Source organism: Apodemus sylvaticus, chromosome 2 (genome assembly GCF_947179515.1).
Source record: "Apodemus sylvaticus chromosome 2, mApoSyl1.1, whole genome shotgun sequence".
Lineage (NCBI taxonomy): Eukaryota > Metazoa > Chordata > Mammalia > Rodentia > Muridae > Apodemus > Apodemus sylvaticus.
In genome coordinates, this window is record NC_067473.1 from 154,895,468 (window position 1) to 154,922,918 (window position 27,451).

General features: G+C 38.9%; 1 protein-coding gene across 1 annotated transcript; it reads left to right on the forward strand.

The window, feature by feature from the left end:
* Nucleotides 1-16,980: 16,980 nt before the first annotated feature.
* On the forward strand, nucleotides 16,981-27,197 carry LOC127679162 (C-type lectin domain family 4 member A-like). Its single transcript, XM_052174791.1, has 6 exons — nucleotides 16,981-17,276; nucleotides 18,529-18,645; nucleotides 21,471-21,572; nucleotides 23,243-23,394; nucleotides 24,392-24,504; nucleotides 26,693-27,197. Exons 1-6 carry the CDS (start codon nucleotides 17,195-17,197, stop codon nucleotides 26,835-26,837), a joined length of 711 nt encoding a protein of 236 aa, XP_052030751.1. The 5' UTR covers nucleotides 16,981-17,194; the 3' UTR covers nucleotides 26,838-27,197.
* The last annotated feature ends 254 nt before the right edge of the window (nucleotides 27,198-27,451 follow it).

Genomic DNA, 27,451 nt, shown 5'->3' on the forward strand with positions numbered 1-27,451 from the left:
TGATTTTGGGGAAGGTACCATGAGTTAGTTACTGAGAAGAAGAAGGTGTATTCTTTTGTTTTAGGGTGAAATGTTCTGTAGGTCTGTGAAATCTATTTGGTTCATAACCTCTCTTAGTTTCACTGTGTCTCTGATTAGTTTCTGTTCCAATGACCTGTCCAATGGTGGGAGTGGAGTGCTGAAGTCTCCCACTATTATTGTGTGGAGTTCAATGTATGTTTTGAGCTTTAGTTCAGTTTGTTTTATGAATGTGGGTGCTCTTTCATTTGGGGTATAGATGTTCAGAACTGAGAGTTCATTTTGGTGGATTTTCCTTTTGATGAATGTGAAGTGTCCTTCCTCATCATGCTTGATAATTTTTGGTTGAAAGTTTATTTTATTGGATATTAAGATGGCAACTCCTGCTTGTTCCCTGGGACCATTTACTTGGAAGACCTTTTTCCATCCTTTTACTCTGAGATAGTGTCTGTATTTGTTATTGAGTTGTGTTTCTTATACAGGGAATGCCTGATTTTGTTTGCATATCCAGTCTGTTAGCATATGCCTTTTTATAGGTGAGTTGAGTCTATTAATATTGAGAGATATTAAAGAGATATGACTGTTGGATCCTGATATGTTTGTTTTTGTAGGTGGCTTTTTGTGCTTGTGGTTTTCTCCTTTTGGCTTTGTTGTTTAATATCTTGTCCTTTCCTTGGTGCAGGTACCTTCTTTGTGTTGGAGTTTTTCTTCTAGGATCCTCTGTAGGGCTGAAGTCATAGATACTGTTTGAATTTGGTTTTGTCATGGAATACTGTGGTTTCTCTATGTTGATAGAGAGTTTTGTTGGGTATAGTAGCTTGGGCTGGCATTTGTGTTCTCTCAGAGTCTGCATGACCTCTGACCAGGCTCTTCTGGCTTTCATAGTCTCTGTTGAGAAGGACATGCATGGTATGTACTCATTTATAATTGGGTAATAATCATAAAATACAGGTATCATGTTACACCCCATGGACCCAAAGAAGTTAAACAAGAAGGAAGGCCCAAGAGAAGAAGCTTTAATCTCACTTAGAAGGGATAATAAAATAATCATAAGAAGCAGATGGATGGACAGAACTGGTGGGAATGGAGAGTGGGGAGGGGAATGGGGAATTCAGGATCAGGTATGGGGAAGAACAGGAGAGATGGCCATATGGACATGAAAATTAATGGAAATTTGCAACAGATGGGTTTGGGGTGATGGGAGAGAATGTCCAGTATAAACCAGAGACCTTGGATAAGGAAGGTGCTCATGATCAATGCAGCTGACCTTAGCTATGACTCACTGTACTGGAGAAATGGAACATTCATAAGACACCCTATGTAGCCAGGGAGAAACCCCAGTGGAGCTGTAGAGACATGAACCCAACCACAAAACTTTCAACCCAATATTTATACTGTCTACAAGAAATTCAGGGATGGAGCAGAGTCTGAGGAAATGACCAATTAACCAGGCTAACTTGAGACCCATCCCATGGGCAAGCACCAATTCACAAAACTATTAATGATACTATGTTACATTGCAGACAGGATCATGTCCTCTGAGAGGCTCCATTCAGCAGCTGACTCAGACAGATACAGATACCCACAGCCAAGCATGGTGAGGAAATGTCCATATGTGGTCAGTTCTTGTGGTGACTCAGAACCCAAAGAGTTGAGGAGAAGAGCCTCATGAGGCCCAGTTAGCACCAAACCACAGCTAGAGGGATGGAATGTGGGCTGAAGTGTGATTGGCATTTTCACATTCTGGGAGAAGAATAGTCAGTTTGAATGTCAAGACTAGTTAGCATGTATTTGGTTGATGTTTTAGTTTGCATATCATTGCTGTAAAGATAAACCATACAATGGCAACTTTTATAAAAGAAAACACTTAATTGAGCCTGGTTTAAAGTTTCAAAGGTTTAGTCCATTATTATCATGGTGGAAAACATGGCATTGCCCAAACAAATATTTAGCTGGAAAAAGAGCTGAGAGTTCTACATTTTGATCTGAAGGCAGCACAAGGCAATCATGTGCCACACTGGGCATAGCTTTACCATAGAAGACTTCAAAGCCTGCCCCCACAATGATACATTTCCTCCATAAGGCCACATCTAATCCAAAAAAGTTCCCACTCCCTAATTGTGCTTTTCCTGATGGGCCAAGCAATCAAACACATGAATCTATGGATATGATTCCTATTCAAACCACCACAGTCTACTCCCTGGCCTATATAGGTTTGTCCCCATAACATAATGCAAAAACACATTCAGTCTAACTTCAAACTTGTTTAGAAGTCCAAAGTTCAAATTCTCTTTTAAAGCTTTTACAATCTCTTAATTGTAATCCTCTCTAAAGCTAAAATAGAAAGGAGATCACATTCTTTGAACATATAATGGCACAGGTTATACATTAGAAAAGGAAGCTTAATAAAGAAATACTGAGCCAAACAAGACTGACAGCCAGCTGTGCAAACTTCCAACTCTGCATCTCGATCAGATTTTTTGACTGCAACATAATTCATTATCTTGGGCTGGTTCTACTCCCTGTTAGAAGCTTTCCTCTAACAGGAAAGTAGGTATCTTTTGGCTCTGGTATCCCTAACTTCTTGGGGTCTCTAATCCAGGTGTCACCTCACAGCTTCAGCTCGTGGGCCTCCATGCAGGGACACTCCTGCCACACACATGGTCTCAGCCACTTTCCTTGGTATTGGAGGGAGGTTCTCTAACCCCATTTTTCTATCCTAGATTCTAAAATCAGAAGCACATTCTCAAACCTTTCAAGTTCTGTTACTTGCTGTGTATGGACAGCATGGACACTATGGGACTAGGAACATGGCCACCTAATTCAATTGCATCTTCACCAGCTTTCTCTTTTCAATCGTTTTCTTCACTGTCTACACTTGACTGTCCTGGAACTTGCTTTGTAGACTAGGCTGGCCTTGAACTCAGATTATCCTGCCTCTGCCTCTGCCTCTGGAGTGCTGTGATTAAAGGTATGCACCACCATGCCCAGCTCAGAGCTTTTCTTAAATCCCTTTCATAAATTGGAAGTTTATCTGTGAGAGATCTTGCCCTGAGGTTACCATTCTCTTTATTCCATTTAATATCTTTAATCTATTGTTCTCCTTGAACACAGGATTAATTCCATTCTACTTCCTGGTGTGCCTTTTCTCCTTGAACTGTAAATTTTGTATTCTACTTTACTCAACTTTCTCCATTTATCAAAACCATCTTCTTAAGAGTGAACAATAATAGTAACCATACAACAACATATTAGGTTGTTTTGAGATTTCCTTTGCTAGTGCTATTAATCTAAAACTCTTCACTTTAGCCCCAAGCAAACTTTTTGGACAAGGGAAAAAAGTCAGTCACTTTTTTTGTTTTTACCAAAACATCACACTTTTTTTTTTAAAGCAAAACATTACAAGAACAATCTTTAGTCCACACACTAGCATTCTTCTCTTCTGAAATCTATTGAACTATGTCCCCATAGTTCAAATTATTCTCAAGACCAATATGTTTCATATTCCTACTAGGATGGCCCAGTAATTCTGCATAAGGCATTCCACTGCTTTTCTAATCAGAAGTTCCAAAATCCACTTCCTCCAAACAAAAGTGTGGTCAAGCTTATCACAGCAATATCTCAGTCTGTAGTACCAACTTCTGTCTTACTTAGGTTTAATTGCTGTGAAGAGATACTACAAACATGGGAACTATTATAAAGAATAACATTTAATAGGATGTGACTTACAGTTTCAGAAGTTCAGTCCATTACAACATGGTGGAAAACATGGCAGAGTGCAGGCCAACATGGTGCTGAAGGAGTTGAGAGTCCTATATCTTGATCCAAAGTCAGGAAAAGGAGACTATATGCTACAGTGTACATAATTTGAACATGGCCAACTTCAAGGCCTTCTCCCATATTGACAGACTTCCTTCTAGTACTCCTAATATTGTTACTTCCTGGGAGCCTAGTGTTCAAATGTATGTATATATGGGTGCTATTCCTATTCTAACCACCATGGATGATAAGCCAGAATAGGCTCCACTTCTAAGAATAGTTGGCAAAGCCATCTGGAATTGATAGAGAAAGAAAACAGAGGATGAAATCTCAAAAGTTGTGTGAACAGAGATGGGAAGGTAGAAATCCTTGCTATGAGAGCTGGTGGAGAGATGAATATGTTCAAAATACATTATGTGAGATTCTTCAAGAATTAATAAATAAAACTAGTATTAAAATTTATCTTACAAAAAGATCTTGTTAGGTAGGGCAGTATACTATGTAATTCTTGCTTTTAGAGATTAAGACAGGAGGATACTGAGTTAAGGGTCCAGCCTGGGAATTTCCGTCTGTGCTTGGAGCTAATCCTATGCCACAGTGCTCTATATCCAAATACTGCTGGGAGAGACCTGTGAATACACCTGTGAGCACAGGTAAGACCACTACTTCTGTTCAAATTCCTCATCCAAGAGGTACCCACCCAGATACATCAGGACAGAGGAACCAAGGAACAGCTAAGAACAGAATGCTTCCAGTTTCCATTTGCACCACAGAGCTGACCCAGTGCCATAGCTCTCCATACACAAATTCCTCCTGTAGAGATATGGTTTCCCTAGAGTACTGACACACAGGCTTTCACAAGGGATAAGCCAAAGTCAGGGACAATAAAATCAGCTAACACCACAGATAACTTGATGTCAAGAGGCAAGGGAAAGAACACAAGTAACAGAAACCAAGGCTACTTGATAACATCAGAAACCAGTTATTCCACCACAATGAACCGTGGATACCCCAACACACCAGAAAAGCAAGGCTCTGACTTAAAATCACATCTCATGTTGATGATAGAAGACTTTAAGAAGGACATAAATAACTCATTAAAGAAATACTGGAGAACACAGGTAAACAGTTAGAAACCCTTAAAGAGGAAACATACCAAAAATCCTTAAAGAATTACATGAAAACACAACCAATCAGGAGAAGGAATTGAACAAAAACAATTCAGGATGTAAAACAGAAATAGAAATAGAAATAGAAATAGAAATAGAAATAGAAATAGAAATAGAAATAGAAATAGAAATAGAAAACCTAGGAAAGAGATCAGGAGTCATACAAGCATCACCAACAGAATAAAAGATGTAGAAGAGAGAATATTAGGTGCAGAAGATACTATAGAAAACATTGACACAACAGTCAAAGAAAATGCAAAATGCAAAAATCTCCCTACCCAAAACATCCAGGAAATCCAGGACACAATGAAAAGACCAAACTTAAGGATAATAGGTATAGAAGAGAGCAAGGATTCCCAACTTAAAGGGCCAGTAAATATCTTCAACAAAGTTATAGAAGAAAACTTCCTTAACCAAAAATTCCTTAAAGAATTCCTTAAAAAATTACATGAAATCACAACCAAACAACAGAAGGAATCGAATAAAACCATCCAGGATCTAAAAATGGAAATAGAAACAATAAAGAAATTACAAAGGGATACAACCCCAGAGATAGAAAACCTAGGAAAGAGATCAGGAGTCATAGATACAAGCATCACCAACAGAAATCCAGGACACAATGAGAAGACCAAACCTAAGGATAACAGGTATAGAAGACAACAAGGTTTCCCTACCTAAAGGGCCAATAAATATCTTCAATAAAATTATAGAAGAAAACTTCCCTAACCAAAAGAAATAGATGCTCATAAACAAACAAGAAGCCTACAGAACTCCAAGTAGACTGGACCAGAAAAAAATTCCTCTCATCACATAATATTGACCAAATGCACAAAACAAAGAAAGAATATTAAAAGCAGTAAGGGAAAAAGGTCAAGTAACAAATAAAGGCAGACCTATCAGAATTGGACCAGATTTCTCATCAGAGACTATGAAAGCTAAATGATCCTGGGCAGAAGTTATACAGAACCTAAGAGAACACAAATGCTGGTCCAGGCTACTATACCCAGCAAAATTCTCAATTACCATAGATGGAGAAGCCAAGACAATTCATGACAAAACCAAATTTATACAATATATTTCCACAAATACAGTCCTACAAAGGATAATGGATGGAAAACTCCAACACAAGGAAGAAAACTACACCCCAGAGAATGCAAGAAAGTAATCTTTCAACAAACCTAAAGGAAGGTAGCCACAAAATCATAACTCTACCTCTAACAACAAAAATAACAGGAAGCAACAATCACTGCTCCTTAATACTGCTTATCATCAATAGACTTAGTTTCTCAATAAAAATACATAGACTAACAGACTGGACATGTAAACAGGACCCAGCATTTTGATGAATACAGGAAACATACCTCAGTGACAAAGACAGACATGATCTCAGAGAAATGGCTGGTAAAACAACTTTTCAAGCACATGGTTCTGAGAATAAGCTGTAGTAGCCATTGTAATATCAAATAAAATCGACTTTCAACCAAAAGTTATCAAAGAAGATAAGGAAGGGTACCTCATACTCAACAAAGGAAACATCTACCAAGAAAAACTCTCAATTCTGAACACATATGCTCCAAATTCAAGGACACCCACATTCATAAAAGAAATTTTACCAAATGTCAAAACACACATTGTACCTCATACAACAATAGTGGGAGAGTTCAACATCCCATGCTCATCAATTAACAGATCATGGAAACACAAACTGAACAGAGACACAATGACACTAACGGAAGTTATGGACCAAATGGATTTAATAGATATCTATAGAGCATTTAATCCTAAAGCAAAAGAATATAGTTTCTTCTCAGCACCTCAGGGTACCTTCTCCAAAATTGACGACATAATCTGTCACAAAACATGCCTCAACAAATAAAGGAAGATTGAAATTATTCCATGCATCCTATCAGATCACCATGGACTAAGACTGGTCTTCAATAGCAACAAAAACAACAGAAATCTCACATACACATGGAAGTTGAACAGTGCTCTACTCAATGATACCTTGGTCAAAGAAGAAATAAAGAAATATATTAAAGACTTTTTGAATTTAATGAAAATGGGGGGCACAACATACTCAAAGTTATGGGAAACAATGAGAGCAGGGCTAAGAAGAAAACTCATAGCTCTGAGTGCCTCTAAAAAGAAACTGGAGAGACCATACACTAGCAGCTTGACAAACCACCTGAGAGCTTTACAACAAAAAGAAGCAACTATACCCAAGAAGAGTAGACAGCAGGAAATAATCAAGCTCAGGTCTGAAATCAACCAAGTACAAACAAAAAGAATTATACAAAGAATCAACAAAACTAGGACCTGGTTCTTTGAGAAAATCAACAACATAGATAAACCCTTAGCCAGACTAACCAGAGAGCACAGAGACAGTATCCAAGTTAACAAAATCAGAAATGAAAAGGGAGACATAACAACAGAAACTGAGGAAATTCAAAAAACCATCAGATCCTACTACAGAAGCCTATACTCAACACAACTGGAAAATCTGGATGAAATGGACAATTTCCCAGACAGATACCAGGTACCAAAGTTAAATAAGGGTCAGGTAAAGCATCTAAACAGTACCAAACCCCTTAAGAAATAGAAGTGGTCATTGAAATTCTCCCAACCAAAAAAAGGCCAGGACCTGATGGGTTTAGTGCAGAATTCTATCAGACTTTCAAAGATGCCTAATATCAAGACTCTTCAAATTATTCCACAAAATATAAAGAGAAGGAAAACTACCCATTTCATTTTATGAAACCACAGCTATGTTGATAGCAAAACTACACAAAGACCCTACAAACAAAGAGATCTTCAGACCAATTTCCCTTATGAATATTGATGCAAAAATACTCGATAAAATTCTTGCTATCCTAATCCAAGAACACATCAAAATAATCATTCACCATGATCCAGTAGGCTTCCTCCTAGGGATTCAGGCATGGTTCAATATAAGGAAATACATCAATGTAATCCAGTATATAATCAAAGTCAAAGAAAAAAGGCAACGTGATCATGTAATTAGATGCTGAGAAACATATGACAAAATTCCCTATCCCTTCATGCTAAAAGTCTAGGAAAGATCAGTAACTCAAGGCCTATACTTAAACATAGTAAAAGCAATATGCAGCAAACCGGTAACTAACATCATACTACATGGGGAGAAACTTGAAGGAATCCCACTTAAATTAGGAACTAGACAAGGCTGCCTACTCTCTCCTTATCTACTCAATATAGTACTGGATGTTCTAGCTAGAGCAATTAGACAACAAAAGGAGGTCAAAGGGATACAAATTGGAAAAAAGTTTAAATATCACTATTTACAGATGATATGATAGTATACTTAAATGACCATAAAAGTTCCACCAGGGAACTCCTACAGCTGATCAACAACTTCAGCAAAGTGGCAAGATATAAAATTAACACAAATTAGTAGAGTTCCTAGACTCAAAGGATGAATGGGTTGAGAATGAAATTAAGGAAACTACACCCTTACAGTAGTCACAAACTACATAAAATATCTTCGTGTAACTCTAACCAAACCAGTGAATTATCTGCTTGACCATAATTCCAAGTCTCTGAAGAAAGAAGACCTCAGAAGGTGAAAAGATCTTCCATGCTTGTGGATTGGCAGGATTAATATAGTAAAAATGGCCATCTTGCCATAAGTAATCTACAGATTTAATGCAATCTCGATCAAAATTCCAACTCAATTCTTCATAGAGTTAGAAAGAGCAATTCTCAAATTTGTTTGGATTAACAAAACACCAAAGATAGTGAAAACTATTCTCAACAATAAAAGAACTTCTGCGGAATTACCATCCCCAAACTCAAACTGTACTACAGAGTAATAGTGTTGAAATCTGCATGATATTGATACAGTGACAGGCAGGTAGATCAATGGAATAAAATTGAAGACCCAGAAATGAACCCACACACCTATGGTCACTTGACCTTTCACAAAAGAGCTAAAACCATTTAGTGGAAAAATGACAACATTTTCAACAAATGCTGCTGGTTCTATTGGCAGTCAACATGTAGAAGAATGTAAATTGGTCCATTCCTTTTCTCCCTTTACAAAGCTCAAGTCCAAGTGAATCAAGGGCCTCCACATAAAACCAGATACAGTGAATCTAATAGAAGAGAAAGTGAGGCAAACCTCGAACACAAGGGCACAGGAGGAAAGTTGCAAAAGAACACCATTGGCTTATGCTCTAAGATCAAGAATCAATGAATGGGACCTCATAAAATTGCAAAGTTTCTATAAGGCAAAGCATACTGTCAAAGGCAAACAACAGATTTGGCAAAGATCTTTACCAATCCTATATCTGATAGAGGGCTAATATCCAACATATACAAAGAACTCAAAATGTTAGACTCCAGGGAACCAACTAACCCTATTAAAATTGGGGAATAGAGCTAAACATAATTCTTAACTGAGGAAACTCTAATGGCTGAGTAGCATCTAAGGAAATGTTCAATATCCTTAGTCATCAGGGAAATGCAAATCAAAACAACCTTGAGATTCTACCTCACACCAGTCAGAATGGCTAAGATCAAAAACTCAGGTGACAGTAGATGCTGACGAGGATGTGGAGAAAGAGGAACACTCCTCCATTGCTGGTGGGACTGCAAGCTGGTACAACCACTTTGGAAATCAGTTTGGTGGTTTCTCAGAAACTTGGACCTAGTCCTACCTGAGGACCCAGCTATACCAGTCCTGGGCATATACCTAGAAGATGCTCCAATGTGTAATAAGAACACATACTCCATTATGTTCATAGCAGCCATATTAATAATAGCCAGAAGGTAGAAACAACGCAGATGTCTCTCAACAGAGGATGGATGCAGAAAATGTGGTACATTTACACAATGGAATACTACTCAGCTATTAAAAACAATGACTTCATGAAATTCACAGGCAAATGGATGGAACTAGAAAATATCATCCTGAGTGAAGTAACTCAGTCACAAAAGAACAAACATGGTATGCATTAGCTGACAAATCCACATTAGCCCAAAAGTTCGGAATACCTGAGATTCAATTCATACACCATATGAAGCTCAAGAAGAAGGAAGACCAAATTGTGGATCCTTCTATGCTTCTTAGAAGGGGGAACAAAATACTCACAATAAGAAATATGGAGACAAATTGTGGAACAGAGACTGAAGGAAAGACATCCAGATACTGCCCCACTTGGGGATCCATCCCATATACAGTCACCAAACCAATATGCTATTATGGATGAGTGGAAGTGCTTGCTGACAAGGCCTGATATGGCTGTCTCCTGAGAGGCTCTGCTAGAGCCTCACAAATACAGAGATGGGTGCTTACAGTCAACCATTGGGCTGAGCGTGGGGTCCCTGATGTAGGAGTTGGAAAAGGTCCTGAAGGAACTGAGGGGATTTGCAGTCTCATGGGAGGAGCAATAATGTCAACCAGCCAGATCCCCTGGTGCTCCTGGGGACTGGACTACCAACCAGAGTGCACATGGAGGGACCCTTGTCTTCGGCTGCATATGTGGCAGAGGATGGTCTTGTTGGAAATTGGTGGGATGAGTGGGCCTTGGGTCTGAGGGTGTTTGATGCCCCAGTGTAGGGGAATGCCAGGGCAGGAAGTTGGGAGTGAGTAGGTGGGTGAGGTAGCACCCTCACAGAGGCAAGTGGAGGGGAAATGGGATATGGGGTTTCTGAAGGGGAGACCTGGAAAAAGGAGAAAATGTTTGAAAGGTAAATAAAAAAAATCCAATAATAATAATAATAAAAGAGTTCAGCCTGGGCTACCTAATGAGAAATTGTTTGAAAAGAGCCAAAAATGTGAAAGCCACAGATAAGTATGAAGTGGAAGTTTCTGGATATGCCAGGTGATGCAGCCTCATGTGGTATTTTGCTGATGTAGACACATGGGATGTTTACTGAAGAAAGATAGCAAGATCTGTGGGCGGATAGTGATGTGCAGAGTGAGTATAAATAGACCTTAACGGACAGTGATGGCATGTTTGCATAGCTACCTTTGTAGCACTTTGTTGGTCTTCACTTCATTGGCCTACACTTTGTTGTGAGAGGCATGGCAGAGAACGCCTGGCCTCCTGGCTGGTCCTAGTTGATCCTTCTGACTTGTGTTTATTCAACTGAGGCTGGGCAGTTTCTGCTGGATCATGCCATGGGTGCTGATTTGTGTTGGGCACCCTGACACTACTGAACTGGACTGCTGGTATCCTGACAAACAGAGATCGGAATTGCCTCAAAGAACTAATTCTAAACAGGTCCATATCCCCTTGTTCTATTCACCATCTTTTCTCCCCTACATTTCTACACTGTGCTAGAATTGGGATTGGAGTATTTAAAAATCCTTATTAAAAGTAGGGTTTAAGGAAATTAAGCCTACATAGGTGTCACATCTCTAATCCTATCACTCAGGAGGCAGAGCAGGAGGATCATGAATTCAACGATGCTTGGTCTGGGTTAAATAGCCACAGTGTCTTAATAAAACAAACCAAACACAATAGAACATAATAAAACTATCCCATAATTTCCTTTGCTTTCTCCTGTGGACAAGCGTGGTCCAGGCACTGTTGTTGAGCCTTGCTGTATCCCTAGACAAGCAAGACTATCAAGGGGTTTTATCACATGATGTCCCAGGAATCTGCAGTCACAGACCTCAGTCACAGACCACAGGCTTCCCAAAGTGTGAGGTGTCTCTGTGTGTGACAAGTTTGGGGACTGGCTAGCAGGATTGGAACAAGAATGTCACACTGCTAGTATGTGTATGGTGGGCTGGCCACCCTTAAACAGCAAATGTCAGTGCAGGAGAAGATACAAGAATCCATGATTTTGAGACTTTAGGCATTTTGATAGTTACAAAAGTTTTGGGGTTTCCACTTACCTTATCACAAGACCTCTTCAAGCTGTTATCCCTCCCTATAGGGCAAGGGCCAATGAGACATAGGAGGAACTTGGACAATACATAACAGTTTGCCCCTTGTTGGCATTTTGACTGTAACCTTTTATCCACTTCATCTGGGACTCAAGTCTTCTAGCCAGCCAGCAGTGAGCTAAGACCCTGGGTACCTATTGCTGTAGTGACAATTCTGCAATTTTTGTTTCTTTAAGGAACAAAAAAGTATTGTAACAATATGTTTTTATTTTAATCCAAGGTGTAGGGATATAAGTATTTGTGCTTTCTTCAGACTGTCATCAGCAGCTAACCATGATTTATTTGCCTCATGTTCTAGCAGAGGCATGGTTTTGTGTTGGGAGCCATTTTGCCTGCTAGGCAGGATCAAAACAGGTCATGGTTTGCTGGCCTGGCAGGATGTTCTGTGGGAAGCCAGATTTCCTGGCTTGCTGATGCATGAAATTCTAAGAGGAGATAAATTTGGGTGTCAAGGCCAGCAGCTGAATATATTTTATCTTGGTGGAAGGAACAGGGAGACCTTCACATAGGACTGATATCCTATGTGTATCAGCCATTGTTTCTACTAGCTCACTCTCCCCTCAGAGGACTGTTTGACTTGTGCTGATGGTCTGGTATAGGATGTGCTGGAACAGTGGGGCTCTGAGAGTTTGGGGATCAAGTGGTAGATAGTGTGGAAAAAGCGAGTGCTCAGAAAAGGTTAAAAGTGCAGTGAGAATTTCTCAGCAGTATAAGATGTAGGAAAACGTAGATAAGCCGGCTCTGAAAAAGTAAGGGAAGTCTGAAGAAGTAAAAGATATAAGAAAAAGAAAATAGAAATAAAATGGGAAATGAAAATGGCCAAATGCTTTTTGTACAAATGTTTAAGAATTGCTTTGCACCTGTGGGGCTAAAGTGTGGTAACAGCAATTACATAACTTCTTAGATTTTGTAGAGAAGGCCTGTCGTCTCTTTCCTGAGGAAGGTATAATAAATTTAGCGACCTGGAAAAACTTTGGGAAAAGACTTCAAAACTGTTATGATGTGCATGGACCAGGAAAAATGCCTGTACACACTTTCAGTCTCTACACCTTGATTAGACATAGTTTAGATGTGAGACCTCTGAATACAGAACCAGAACAAGAGTTGAACCTCTGTATACAGAACCAGGATTTGAGCTGCGGCTTTATGAAGAGACCCTAGGAGTGTAGGAGGCTGAGCTGCTGGAAGAGGAAGCTGTTCAATATCATAGGGAGGAGAATTGTTTGTCCCTGTTGCCTTGGCAGTACTCAAAATTCCTTCTAAGGACAAGTTAGTTAAAGAGGAAGTTTGGAGATTAAAACCAATTTTGCTTCATTGACTGTGCGAGTGCAGAAGTTACAGGCTTGACAAACTGAAGGAGAGGTCTTGGGAGCATCAGAGTAGATTCCAAAGCTGAGAGCTAGTAAAACTCCAGAAACAGAGTTGCCAGTTACAGCAATAGTGAGAAAGCTGGAAGACAGCTTTTGTAGAAGCTTTTATCTCCCTTTCAAGAGACCTTGAAAGAGGCTACTAAGAGAGGACATGATAATCAGGGATTTCATATTGGATTTCCAGTTATACAACAGATTGATCTGCAGGGTGATAGAGTTAGAGTTTTTGAGCCTTTTCCATTTCAACAGTTAAAGGAATGAAAAACTACTTGTGCATCGGTGTGTTACTCGGCTATTCTTGAATCATTGTCCATAGTGGTCCTCCTTCCTTGGGACTGGAAACAACTGGCAAGGCTGTGCTTGTCAGAAGATGTTTATTTTTTATTATGGAAATCAGAGTCTTAAAATCTTAGTAAATAAGGTGGATACTTTTTCAGGTCTCCCCAATTTTATCTTAAGGTCTTAAAGCTGCTAAACAACATTGTTCTATAGTATCATCATCAAATTGAGTCTGTTCATTTTATATCAGAATATCAACCTTCACCAAGTAACTGATTTTTTTCTATATTCATTTCCCTAGCACTATTTCACTGTTCAATATTTGCTGCTTCTTCTGACCACCAGGTTAGAACTTCAGTCTAGCTTCTAGTACAGCTGTTACCAATCACTTCCAGTTTGGGGCACTAATTATATTTTGAGTAATCCAGTTATTTGGTATTTGTTTCATATAAATTGAGTACAGTCATATGAAATCATGACTTCTTCAAAATGCATTGAAGCTATCATTTCTATGGGATGCCACCCTATCTTGTCATAACCTTGTTCCATACCATTACCAGGAATTAGTTGTATAAATTTGGAGAAAGCTGAGGTGGTCTCATAACCCCGGGCTGCCCCTTCTCCCACTCTGGCAGCACAGTTAGAGATTAACCATTTCTCTCAAAATGGTCTGCTGCATCAGATGGTAGTGCTGTGTTTTCAGCTTTTCACTGACCCATCCACCCTCTGGCAAGTCCCTTTCTTCTTTCAGGAAATTCCCATTGTCTGGTTCATACCACAGACTTAAGCCTTTTTGTTTTCCCTTTTCTTTCTTTCTTTCTTTCTTTCTTTCTTTCTTTCTTTCTTTCTTTCTTTCTTTCTTTCTTTCTTTCTTTCTTTCTTTCTTTTTTTAAAGATTTATTTTATGAGTACACAGTAGCTGTCTTCAGACACACCAGAAGAAGGCATCAGATCCCATTACAGATTGTTGTGAGCCACCATGTGGTTGCTGAGAGTTGAACTCAGGACCGCTGGAAGAACAGTTAGTGCTCATAACTGCTGAGCCATCTCTCCAGCCCCCTGTTTTCCCTTTTCAGTGCTCCTCACTCCTCTCTGCTTCCAAATCCACCCACAGTTTTTCTAGCTGCACAGCCAACTCTACAATCCTTTCTGAAACAAGGGAGTAGACTGACCCCTTTTGCTCTCCCTTACCTCTTTTTTATGCTCTCCATTTCAAGCCACAATTTTTTTGCAATTCCTCAGCCAGTTTTTTAAACTTTTCTGAAACAAAATAGATGAAGAAGGAAAAGAAAAAAGAGAGAATCCCCCTGGGAGTAAAGTGGAGACATCCCATCAGTTTCAGCTGCAATAAATATTTTGCTGGCTTCTTAAAACAAAGTATCCATAATTCCCCACCCATGATATCAATTTTCCCATTTTTTTTTTGTCCTTCGAATTTTGATCCCCAGACTGAGGTACCACTTGTTGCACATCTTTGCTGCTTTTTGGGTTTGCTTTTTCCACCACCCTTTATCTCTGCTCCCCATCATTTCATCCCCTATAAGTAGATAGTAGGAAAAGCGAGATGCAAACAAGAGAAAGATCCTTGAATCTAATGTCTTACTTGTTTCCGCTTTGAGTATGATTACTAAAAACCTGCAACCCCCTCCACCATCCCACACCACCATCCACCAACCTTGCCTGTGGTGGCTCTAGAATTTATATACTCTCTGAAAAGTTTCCAGAATTCTAAACATGACACAACTGTAGAAACTATCTACAGGTGGAACAATCACACAACCATTGGAGCATGAGGTTAACCACAATCAGCTGCTATGCAAAGTTTGAAGCAACCACATATTCCAACAACTGGGATTAAAATGAACATATTCTTATGTTTACGTGTTTTGTAAGGAAACCAAAATTCCAAAATTCTCACTACAAGTTTCTTTGCAAAGGGTAGACTAGCCATGGTTAAAGAGTATGCATGGTGGAAAGCTCAGTACTATCTATGAAGGTAAAGAGAGTATTCTTGCCTAGTTGTGGATGACCTCGCATTGGGTGTTAGCTATCAAGTAGGATGAGGTGTCTATGAAGATGCAGAAATGGTGTGAGCTTCAGAGAATGGCTAGGTCAGGATGCTCTCTGCCTGGTGGGATATCGCTGTGTGGCCACTCAATACCTTCCAGAGTGATAAGGGCTCTGCCCATCAAGGTAACCTTGGTGGAGTGCTAAAACCCCAAGAAGACTGAGTGGGATCTCCCCAGAAACAGCAGCAGGAGTCAGAGTGCATGTTGAGTAAAGGAGGCTTTCCTCAGCCAGGGTGTCAGAACTTCAGCAAGGTGTCTGAACTTGTGTGGGAACATCCAGCTTAAGGGAGGAAGGCATCACTTTAGGGGACACAGACTTGACCTGGGGTTGGTGAGCGAAATTGTGGGAAAGAGTTGAGTAGCATCCAAGAAATTATCACTTGGGAGTTTGAGATAGAGATAATGAGTGTAGATTTGTTTTTACTCATAGATGTAGATTAGCAATGCTAAATTTGGGAAATAAAATGAAAGCTGAGGCTTTATATTAAAACGGGGATAATAGTATGAACCCATGGTTTTCAGTGTGCTTGGATATAAAAGCAAGAGAAAAATAATAAACACAAACTCTGTGTGTATGTTTCTTATGCATGCATGTGCTATTTGCTCATTATGTGTAAGAACATGGAAATAGCTAAAGGAAACTCAAAGAGGGGAAGTCTTTGGAAGAACTGAAGGTTGAACATGTGGCTATGAGCTGGAAGATGTCTGTGGGAGGGACTCAAATCATCCCATCCTCAGAAACTAATGTAAGTGTCCCTTTTTACACGGTGACACATTTAATTCTCCCAACTATTTTCAACAGTGCAGTGAGCACCCACTTGTGCTGAGGGGCACAGGGATTAAGAGAAGAGAAGCCCAAGGAGAGGACAGAGTCCTCCCACATCTACTATCCAGAGCTGTTTCAGGAGCTCTGGATGTGGCCAGTAGTAAAGTGAGCGGAGAGTCCCTCACTTTCATGCAGCTAGTTATGAACCTGTGGCAGGAGGCAGAGTGCTCAGAGGAGCAGCTTCAGAAGAAACAGGATGTGAGCCTTGCTTTCCCCACACTGTAGGCAGCTGAGAGAAAAGTGGGAACCAACACAATGGTGAGGGCCAGTGGTTCTCTAGAATGTGGTATCACATTTTGCTTATTCAGTCGAAACCAATGTTGTGCCTTAAGTGTTTGCTCATGTCGTCTGTTTTGCTGGAAACCACATTTGCATATAGAACTGCACGAATTTATGTTTGCTTTGAGTGTCTTAAGACAGAGTTCTCTAATAGCATGGTTCCTCTTTTCCCTCCTTCCTATTTCTTTCCTTCCCCCTTTGAGTTCCCACTTTGCAGTACTTGCATACCTTGCTGAGTGGGTTTGAGGGTTATGATTCTTATTTTTTTCTATTAAGAGGTTGCATCTCCTTTGTGTGCCCTGGGTGATTCTGCGCTGTGTGTGTGTGTGTGTGTTTTTCATACTCATCTGGTTCATCCTAGTGAGACATGCCTCTTCTTTCATATAATTGTGCAATATGACAGCTTATCGCAATGATTGGTTCTCCTATACCACAGAGCCTTAGAGAAGGAACGAGGTTCTCTTTCTGACGGAGGCAGATCTTTTCTTGATATGGCTTCAGAAATCACTTATGCAGAAGTGAAGTTCAAGAATGAATCCAACTCCTTGCGCACCTACTCAGAATCTCCTGCAGGTAAAACAAAACAAAAATCCCTGTCTGTACTTAATGTAGACGGGAGGATAAAGGAATGGCCATTCACAAAGTTAGGCGGTATTTGTGAATGATTCTTTGAGTGCTCCCTTCAGGTATTTTACTGGAGTCTCAGCTGTTTAAACTGTATATTGACTTGAAGAGCTGTAGAATTATATAGTGGGAAGGAAAGACTTTCTTGGTATGGTTTTTGCTCTTGTCATTTACAGAAACTATTCCTTGAATCTTGCTGCATTTCCTGCTCTATATAAATGAACATAAATGCATGTATTTTTCTGGAGATTAAATCATATTGTTTAATAGTGAGTTCTTCCCTCTATGTTTGACAGTATTCTGTAACTTCATGAAAACTGTTTCTGTGTTTGGAACTTTTATCTTGAAGGAACTTTTTTCTTTTACACTATAGATCAGAACAAAAATTCTCACTTGACAGGCAGTTGCTCTGCTATTAAACTGTACCTACATCCAGGAAGGTTTCCAGCCATGTCATGGTGGCTAGCAGACTGACAGTATGCTAAAGACATGGACTATGATTAGAAATATTTATCTCTTATTGTATATTTGTCTTTAATAGTTGGATAGTCTGGAAATTATTTAAATATACAGTACTGCAACCACAGTAAAGAATACCATGAAAATACATTTATCTGAATGTATATTTACAATGTTGATGTACAGAAAAGTTGTAGAGCAGGTGACAGTGTTTATGTGGGAAAAGATATTATATATACATACTTTAACACTTGCTGAAAGGGCCACATGTGATCTAATTCTAGCACTCAGGAAGCAGAGGCAGGAGGATCACTGAGGATTTGAAGCCAGTATCATCTACATAATGAGTTGCAGACCATCCAAGACTACATAGAGAGATCCTAGCTCTTTACAACTTCCATCACCAAAAGCAAACAAACAAGCCAAAACCAAAAAAAAAAAACCCATACACATAAAGAAACAAAACTCTCAATGAAAAGACATTAATATTTTTGTAATATATTCACATATATTTGTATAAATATGTACATATATGTATATGCACACAAATTCAATATATTTCAGATCTCAAAATATTAATACCAGTTATTTCAACAGTATAAGTTTTTGCAATTTTTCATTGTTTTAAATGTTTCTGGTATTAGTAATTATGTGTCATGGAGGAAAATGAAGAGGAGCATGGAAAAAAAAGAAACAAGGATGTAACTTACTTCTCATGAAATGAATGTTCTTTTCCTTCTAGCTTCCAGAGAGAAACCTATCCATCATCTAAGTAAGCCTGGTACCCTCATGCTGCTTTTTATATCCCTGATGATACTTCTCCTGCTGCTGGCAATCACATTCTTAGTTGCTTTTATCAGTAAGTATCCCAAACAAGTCAGTGGGCCATGTCTGTCTTAGATGAAGAGAGTTTCCACTGCAGCAGTTGCCAGTTAGTGGAAATATGAAGAAGAAATATTCTTTGTGGAAAATTATTTCAAGGGATTCCATTGTGACTTTCCCTTTGTCCTTGAATTTAGCTGTTGTCTTGGGGGAAAATGGAATCCATTCTCAGTAAAGAAACTAAATCACATTTATGAGTGTATGTGTGAGGTTGTCTTTATTTGACTAGGAGGTCAAATCTACATTTTCTCACTGGCAGCAAGGTGTCAAACTGTATGTGTACAGGGCTCCTTCATCTAATGTGAGCTTGTGGACTAGGAAGAAATTATCCAAGAAGAGTTCTTCAGTTAGTTCCTAGCTACTTCTCTCCTGGACAGTATTATGAGAAATCTAAAAGCAACCGGAGCAAATGGGTGGATTTCTGTTCAACAATGATTTGAAAATGTATGAAAAATTTAAAAATGCATGAAAAGTAGTATATTTAGGATGTTTTACTCATTTATTTGATCACTAAGAAAAAAGTAATAGTATTAACATAGTACTAGCATATATTATTGTTTGTCAGATGATGTGTCAGGCCTGGTCCAGGAAAAACACAGACTCTGTTCTCAAGAAATTTAGAGGAAAGTCAATGTCAGCCATGTTTAATGGTACACTCCTAGTATCCCAGTTACTCAGGGTGTTAGACAGTAAGTGTGGAGCTATCCTGAGCTATGTATAAAGACTATATCTGATAAAAAATAAACTAGTATCTCAGTGTTGTTCAGGAAGTGTTGTGTTGTAATAGCTTTACTAAAAGAGGTGACATCTAGAACTGTGGGCACCAAGAATGTTGCAGAGGGACGAAACTGAAGCATCAGTGGCTGAAATACACAGAGCTAGGTGAAGAAGTGACATTTCTCTAGGTAGACACAAGCAGGATGCAGAGCGCATGCTATGCCCCCTTATGAAAAAGTTATTTCTCCTAAAGAATGTAGTTTAATCAAGTATTGTTTTCTACTTAACTAATTGGTATCAATGTAATGAAATAATCCACATACTTATTTATCTTATGCTTCCATGGTTTGGCAATTTAGGCTGATATCCACAGCTCCTCTGGTCCTAGCTGAACATAGGCATCTGTATGTGGTCAGTTGCCAGTCCAGGCACCTCAGGCTCTGAGGAAGAGGAGGCCAGCTGCAGTGACTGACAGTCTGGCTTACCTTTATGTGAGTCCTTAGGAGGGCCTGGGTTTGGTTACAGGGCAGCTAGAGATTTCCAAGGGTGAGGGTGGCCCTGAGCCAGGCTCTCCACAAATTTAACTGGAGAGTAGATCGGAGCTGATTTTGCATATCCTCTAGGCCAGCTCTTGCAGAAGACCTCACTTTTTTAAAATTTAAATGGGAACACTTGCAAAATCACATTGCAATGGTGTGTGGACACAGAAGTTAAAAATTGTGGTAATTTTTTGCAAAACATCAATTCCATGAAGAACTGCTGTACCATTTTAAATAGAGAATTGGTATAACCACATTTAGATTATAGACTCCTGCTTTTTCAGGAGTCTGAAAATAGAATCTTTAGGGCAAAGAGAGAAATGTGAGGCCTAATTTGTAACCCAATAGTGAGGTAAGTGTCTGGAGAACATGAAATGAGGCAGTTTTGAGATTTAAAGTGTAAAGGACGAAGGAAATAGATATTTGATGATTATCGAGATTAGGGATTAAGAGGTCCAAGAAATAAAATGTGATTTTGCATTTACTTTGATGATGTAAACTCAGATACCATGAAATTATTCAAAGAGGTATCGAATATATAAGCCATAGGTTTAAGTTGGTAGACGTTGACTTCAATTTTAGACATACTGATTTGAACCTAATGTGATTGTGTTTAGTGAGCATAAAATCTCATGCAAATAAGCAGCAGACAAACAATTCCATAGCAATATGTGATCTCACTCAGGAAGAGTTTGTATGAGAAGGAAGAATAATGACAGGGCTGTAGGAAGTGTTAAATTTTGAATGGGTAGATGGAGATTATAAACAAGAGGTTATAAAAGACATCAAGAAGTGATAGCCGAAATGTGAGGCAAAACCAAGACAGAGCATGGTCTAAAGACCGAAGCGGGGAAGAGAACTGAGCTTATGTGCAATAACAAGATGACTAACGGGTGCCCTGGGATATGACTGATGATCTGTTTCAAAACTGGCGTTGGAGAAATGGAGGAAGCAAATGTGATGGCATAACAAGGACAACATAGGCAGGAAAGCGAGGAAACTCAGTTCTAGAGGAGGAGGCCAGTGAGTTTTAAAAGGACAGAGTGGGAGTGTGGTCCATGGAGGAGTATGTCAGTCAAAACGAAGAGAGTTTAAGCAAGAAAGCCATGCCCTGTAGATACTTGTGGTTTTATTCTCACTTCACATTCTGAAATAACCTCCTATAGCTACTCAGAATTACTTAACTCCTTTTCTTCCTAAGGCAAAGGTAGTAAATATGAGTATTTATCCCTGCTTCATCCCCTGGAAGAATTAGCATTGTCATCTTACACTCAGCATTGAAGGGTATGGCTCACTCCCTTTAGAACCATGATAACAGACCCATCCTGCCTTTTAAGTCACTCATGTTTCTGTGAGTTCTGCAAAGTACCTGTGGTTTCAAATTAGGAGGCTGAGGATTCCGTTGACTATAGGGTGATGGGAATTGTAGTCGGGCTTTGCCTACTTCTGCAATATGGATGTTCTAGATATTTATACCAGTAAATATAAACATAGAAAGGCATGCTTTTATCATGAATAATGAGTGGTTTTGGTTGTTTTCTTCCAGCTTATTTTCAAAAGTACTCTCAAGTTCTTGAAGAGAAAATAGCCAAAAAAAATATAATTCCCAGTGAATTGAACTGCGTGAAAGATGTTTCAATGATGGAAGGTAAGAAATAATGTACCTAAAACTTTGATTGTTGCTATAGAGTGTAATAGTTTCACATAAATCTCTCTCTCTCTCTCTCTCTCTCTCTCTCTCTCTCTTCCCTCTGTTCCTTCCTCCATCCCTCCTCTTTTTCTTCCTTTCTTTTTTATTTATTCTTCTATCTTATAATACATTGCAATCACTGGTTCCCGTCCATTCACTCCTCCTAGCCACTGCCTCCTACTTCTCTTCTCTCCCAGATCCACACCTCCTCTGTTTACCTCCAAAAAAAGGAAGCCTCGCAGGGATATCCATAGAACCTGGCATAACAAGCTGCAGTAGGACTTTGTACCAGACCTCATATCAAGGTTGAACAAAGTAATCTAGGTAGAAGAAAATGGTCCCAACAGCACGCAAAGTGTCAGAGACAACCCCACTCTACTGTTAGGAGTCTTCCAAGAACACCAAGATACTGGGCTGTTTTCTTAGGTTTTGTAGGTCCATTTAAATTATTCTCCTATTTTGTTAATTTTGGTAAGTGGTATTTATTTTGAAACTTAACCATTTCTTTTTGCAATTTTATGGAATATAGGTTTATAAAGCATGACCTAATGATTCTTTGGATATCCTTGGTGTAAGTCACTTAACTTTGCATGGTCTTGTTATTCATTCTTCCATCTCCTCCCATTTTCTGATGTTTTCCCATCTCTTTGATATTCTTGGTTTCCATTTAAACACATAAGGATATATATGTGTTTGTGAATATATCTCTATATATCTGCGACAATGTGATTCTCAATTCTTTGTTTAATTTTTCATGTCTTTTACAACTCTTTTATTTATTATGAGCAGTATAAAGATCATGATAGATTGCCCTTCCTTCCTCCCCTCCCCTTCCTTCCTTCCTTCCTTCCTTCCTTCCTTCCTTCCTTCCTTCCTTCCTTCCTTCCTTTCTTTCCTCCTTTCTTTCTTTCTTTCTTTCTTTCTTTCTTTCTTTCTTTCTTTCTTTCTTTCTTTCTTTCTTTCTTTCTTTCTCTCTCTCTCTCTTTCTCTCTCTCTCTCTCTCTCTCTCTCTCTCTCTCTCTCTTTCTCTCTCTCTCTGTCTCTCTCTCTCTCTTCCATTTTTATGTCTGTTTTGCCTCTGCTATTAAATTCAATTTCTATGGTTTTTGTTTCTCAGGTTAACTGAATTCTCTCATCCTCATTCTGCTATAATGACAAGATTTTAAAAAGATTATTCTATTAAATACTTATCAATTTTAAAACAAAAAAACATAGTTACAGATACAAAGAATTGTATTTAAATACATTAGATTTTTATTAGCATTTTTTACCTTCCTTAGGCATTCTATTTTACATTTATTTTTAGAATCTTTGTAATATTTTTGTGAGACCTAGATGATTTTTTTTTTTAAATCCTCAGAGTCTGGGTGTTCTTTACACTCCATTTTTCTGGATTTTCCTAACAGCACCTCAGATGGACAAAGGTCCTGACATTAGAGATAATTGAGGTAGACTTCGGTATCTTGGTACCTGAGGCTAAGGGACTCTTGCTGCATCTGGTAGCAGTTGGGAGTCCCAACTTTCATGTAGTCTCTGCACATGACTAGCTTTTAGGATTACTTTATTACATTTGCATTTATTACTTTATTGCATTTACATTTTCTCTCCTCCCCCCCCCCAATACAAAGTCTGGAGCTGTTGCCCAAAGGATTGGAAGCCTTTTGGTTCCTACTGCTACTTGATTCCCACAGACACTTCATCAGCATCTTGGAACATGAGTGAGGAGAAGTGCTCCGACAAGGGTGCTCATCTGGTGGTGATCCATAGCAAGGAAGAGCAGGTGCATGCTGGGAGAGACTGATGGCCTGGGCCCAGTATGCTGTTTGCCTGTTTCTGCTGAGAGGGAATTTTGTTGCATTGACTATTGGTGCTGTGGCAGAAGGCTTTCCACCAGATAGGCAGGAATAGTGGCTTCAGCCTTTGCCCTCTATATCTTGGTCCCTCTTAAGTGCAACTAAACAACTTCCAAGGGAGGAACCATGGCATCAGAAATACAACACCTGAGGTTGGAGGGAGGGCAAAATGCTTCTGCTTGAAAGACCAATTTGTGGTTTCAGCACTCTAATGCTTCCTGTAGAATCAACTACCTAAAAGAAAAGGGTGCAGGGAAACAGCATCCAATTGGCAGGGTCATGACCAGCCATCAGAAATGTATTATCTGAAGTTATGAGTGGGGAATGATTTGATGCATCAAATTCTCTCATTCACAACTGTCAAGAATGGTGTTGGTGAAGAAAGGAGTGGAGTGAGTCTGAGATGAGAATTCACTATAATCATGGAAAGAGATTGTTTGTAGAATCGTGAAAACATGAGTCATGACTTTGAAAGTGTCCTGATAATCTGGAGGAGATGTGCAGTTGTGGGCTTGGGATGGAAGGTGGAGCAGGGGAGAAGTGCACTCCTGGTGGCAGGGAGTCTACTCCTGAAGCAGGAGAGAGACATACACCCCACGGTGGAGGATGTGTGTGCTCCTGGAGTGGAGAGGCTCTTCTATTCCTTGATCCTTTTTATTCTCATTTCTGTGTAACCAGAAAATATCAGCCAAAACATCACAGTGCACCTCTACAATGTACAATTATTGATATTAATCTAAAATTTGAAAACTATTCAAAGGACCAGAGAGATGAAGTTGGATTTGATTATTATGTATTTGCATTTGTGTGTCATATTGAACCCTGTAATTTTGTTTCATTGAAATCATTTTTAAAAGGTCTTATAAGAAATGTTGTAACAGAAAAGGAATCGCTCAGTCCAGTTGTATCTTTGTTTCCCCTTAGGATTTCATCACTGGGACCCTGAGAAGAAATGCTGCTTATTTTATTGGGTTGTGGGATACAGGTCATGGACAATGGAGATGGGTTGATCAGACACCATACAATGAGAGTGCCACGTGAGTCTAGACTTACACAGAGAATTCCTGGGTCCTGTAGCATGAGGAGAATTTGGGGTGTTTCACTTGTTGGTTATGAAACTACAGTTGTTCCCTACTGGTGTAACTGCTAGAGATGTAGTAATTTTTACTCCCCTATTATTTATCATAGGAGTCCTATGAGACATACATTATTAATATTCTCAGTAGAAATGAAGTAATTCAATTTGAAGGTTGTAGAATATAAGAAACAAGAGGACCCAATCAATGTCCTTATACCTTGATGTTTTATATTGCTTTCAATTTTTCAATCTACATCTCAAAAATAGACTTTAATTTATGTTTATTCATGCTTCTATATGTGTATTTCTGTGAGGTCTACTCTGTGTATTTGGATGTCTGTGGATCCCATAATAGTGCATTGGATCCCCTGGAGCTGGGTGATTCATGTGGTAGGACCTGGATAATATGAGTTTTGGGAAGAGAACCCTCAATTTTTTTTGAAAAAGCAGCAAGCAATCTTTTCACCTGATCCACCTCTCTAGCCCTCATTTATTTTTCTTTCTTTCTTTCTTTTTTTTTTTACTGGCTCATTCTCCATAGCTTGCTCAGTATGCTTTCTTTCTCTCTTTCTTTTTTTTAATATTTTTATTTTCTATATTCTTTGTTTACATTCCAAATGATTTCCCCTTTCCCGGATCCCCCCTCCCCATATGTCCCATAAACCTTCTTCTCTCCTTCGTTTCTCCAATCACCTCCCTCCTTTTTCTCTGTCCTTATATTCCCCTCCAATGCTAGATCAATCCTTTCCAGGATCAGGACCCTCTCCATACTTCTTCATGGGAGTCATTTGTTATGCGATTTGTGCCTTGGGTATTCAGGGATTCTGGGCTAATTAATATCCACTTATGAGAGATTGCATTCCATGTGTATTCTTTTGTGATTGCTAGCCCTCATTTATATCTTAATAAGAAAAATTGATGTCAATGTCATAACTGATTATTTCTTATAAATCAAGAATCCTCAATATGATGTGGTTGTGTTTCATATTTATGTAATGACTTAAAATCTCTTACTACCTTAGTATGTTGCCATATTTTATTCTGTTAGCTGATTCGAAAAATATGCAGTTGTTGTATTTTAAAACAAATCGCAAACATTTGAATTTACCAATGAAGACTCAGGAGCGAGATGGTAAATGAAGTCCTGCTCTCCCAGAGAGGAAGAGAAAGCACCCAGTTGACCTTACTCATCCCATGTCCCAGAAGGAAAAAGTCCCTTTTCCATACTGTTTTAAATACTGTATGAACTCAACGTTCTTCCTTTACTTTCTGTGCATCTTTGTATCTATCCTCCAGACTACTTCTCACTCTCAATGTTATTTTCTTATGTTCATTCACTGTCAACTGGTTGTTTGTCTACCTTTCTATTCTGAACTTTTTGTTTTGTTTTGTTTTTGTTTTTGTTTTTGTTTTTTTTTTTTTGTTTTTGTTTTTGTTTTTTTTCAAGACAGGGTTTCTCTGTGTAGCCCTGACTGTCCTGGAACTCACTTTGTAGACCAGGCTGGCCTTGAACTCAGAAATCTGCCTGCCTCTGCCTCCCAAGTGCTGGGACTAAAGGCGTGCGCCACCACTGCCAGGCCCCTTTTTTTTTTTTTTTTTTTATTTTTTAAAGTCCCTATTACAGAAATCTCTTGTATTAAAGATGTGTGCTAGGACTGTGCAAAACTACAAGTTTTTACAATAAACAGAAAGCTCTTGGAATAAAGACTCTGCCACACTACAGCTAGAAACAGGTTTTTCCAGTTAATTATCTTGGGGTCACAATGTGACCAAATATCTTGCAACAATGAGATTATTGTTCTCAATTTTCAGAAAAGACAACTAGGACTGTGGAATTTTAAATTATTTGTTTTTGATGACAGAGATAAACAGATTATCTACAGATTTCATCTAGTTCTCCAGTCTCTAAAACAGTTCTTTTGTTTAATGGAAAAACTTTATTAAAACATGAGAGTAATAAGAAAACATTAAGTTCTGTGGGCCCTGTTATGCAGATGTCAGATATGGGTGATGGAGAACGACTGATTTGTACTTACTTGAATCTGATCTCCATAAATTCCAACCTCATCCTCAGGCTTGCTTCTTCTTGCTTCCTCTTTTCAAGCTTTATTGTAGGAAACACCCTGATGCTCTTTCCTCCCTTTCAGATTCTGGCACCAAAATGAGCCCAACAATGATGATGAAAAATGTGTTATGATAAATTATCGTTATAATATTGGATGGGGCTGGAATGATATCCGCTGCAGCGACAAACAGAACTCAATTTGTCAGATGAAGAAAATACACTTATGAATCCTACATTCTCCATGGGCATTTGATTTCATTGTTATCCACCATTACATGGACACCTGGGAAGTTCTACAAACAGAAGAGCTGTTCACAGAATTTAGGTGGGCAGCTAATGGCTATGCATAGGTCCTTGTGTATTTATCCACCTACTCTGTCATAAAATGAACTTCCATTGAAAGTTTTCTATGTGCCAAAGAGCATACAGAGTCCCTTTTAGGCACACATGCAGCTTTCTGCCAACTTCCCAAGGTTTCTTTTACTCATGCCATAGTATGATGTGTTCTTTTGATTTGTGTTTCTGTTTTTAATATATCATTGGATTTATTGACATTACATTGAGAAGTAAAATTATATATATTTAAACATCTGGCTTGATGCACACATATTTATTATGAGATATACATATATTTACTGTGAAATAATTATCCAAAGCTGCTTAACAGCACCTTTCATTACTTCACATTTTGTGAGTGTGTGTGTGTGTGTGAGAGAGAGAGAGAGAGTGTGTGTGAGTGTTAAGAACACTTATGCCATTTAAAAAAATTCAGATATTCAGGAAGATCCTAACAGTTATCATTCTATTATACCATGGATCTCAGTATTTAGTTCTATTTTAT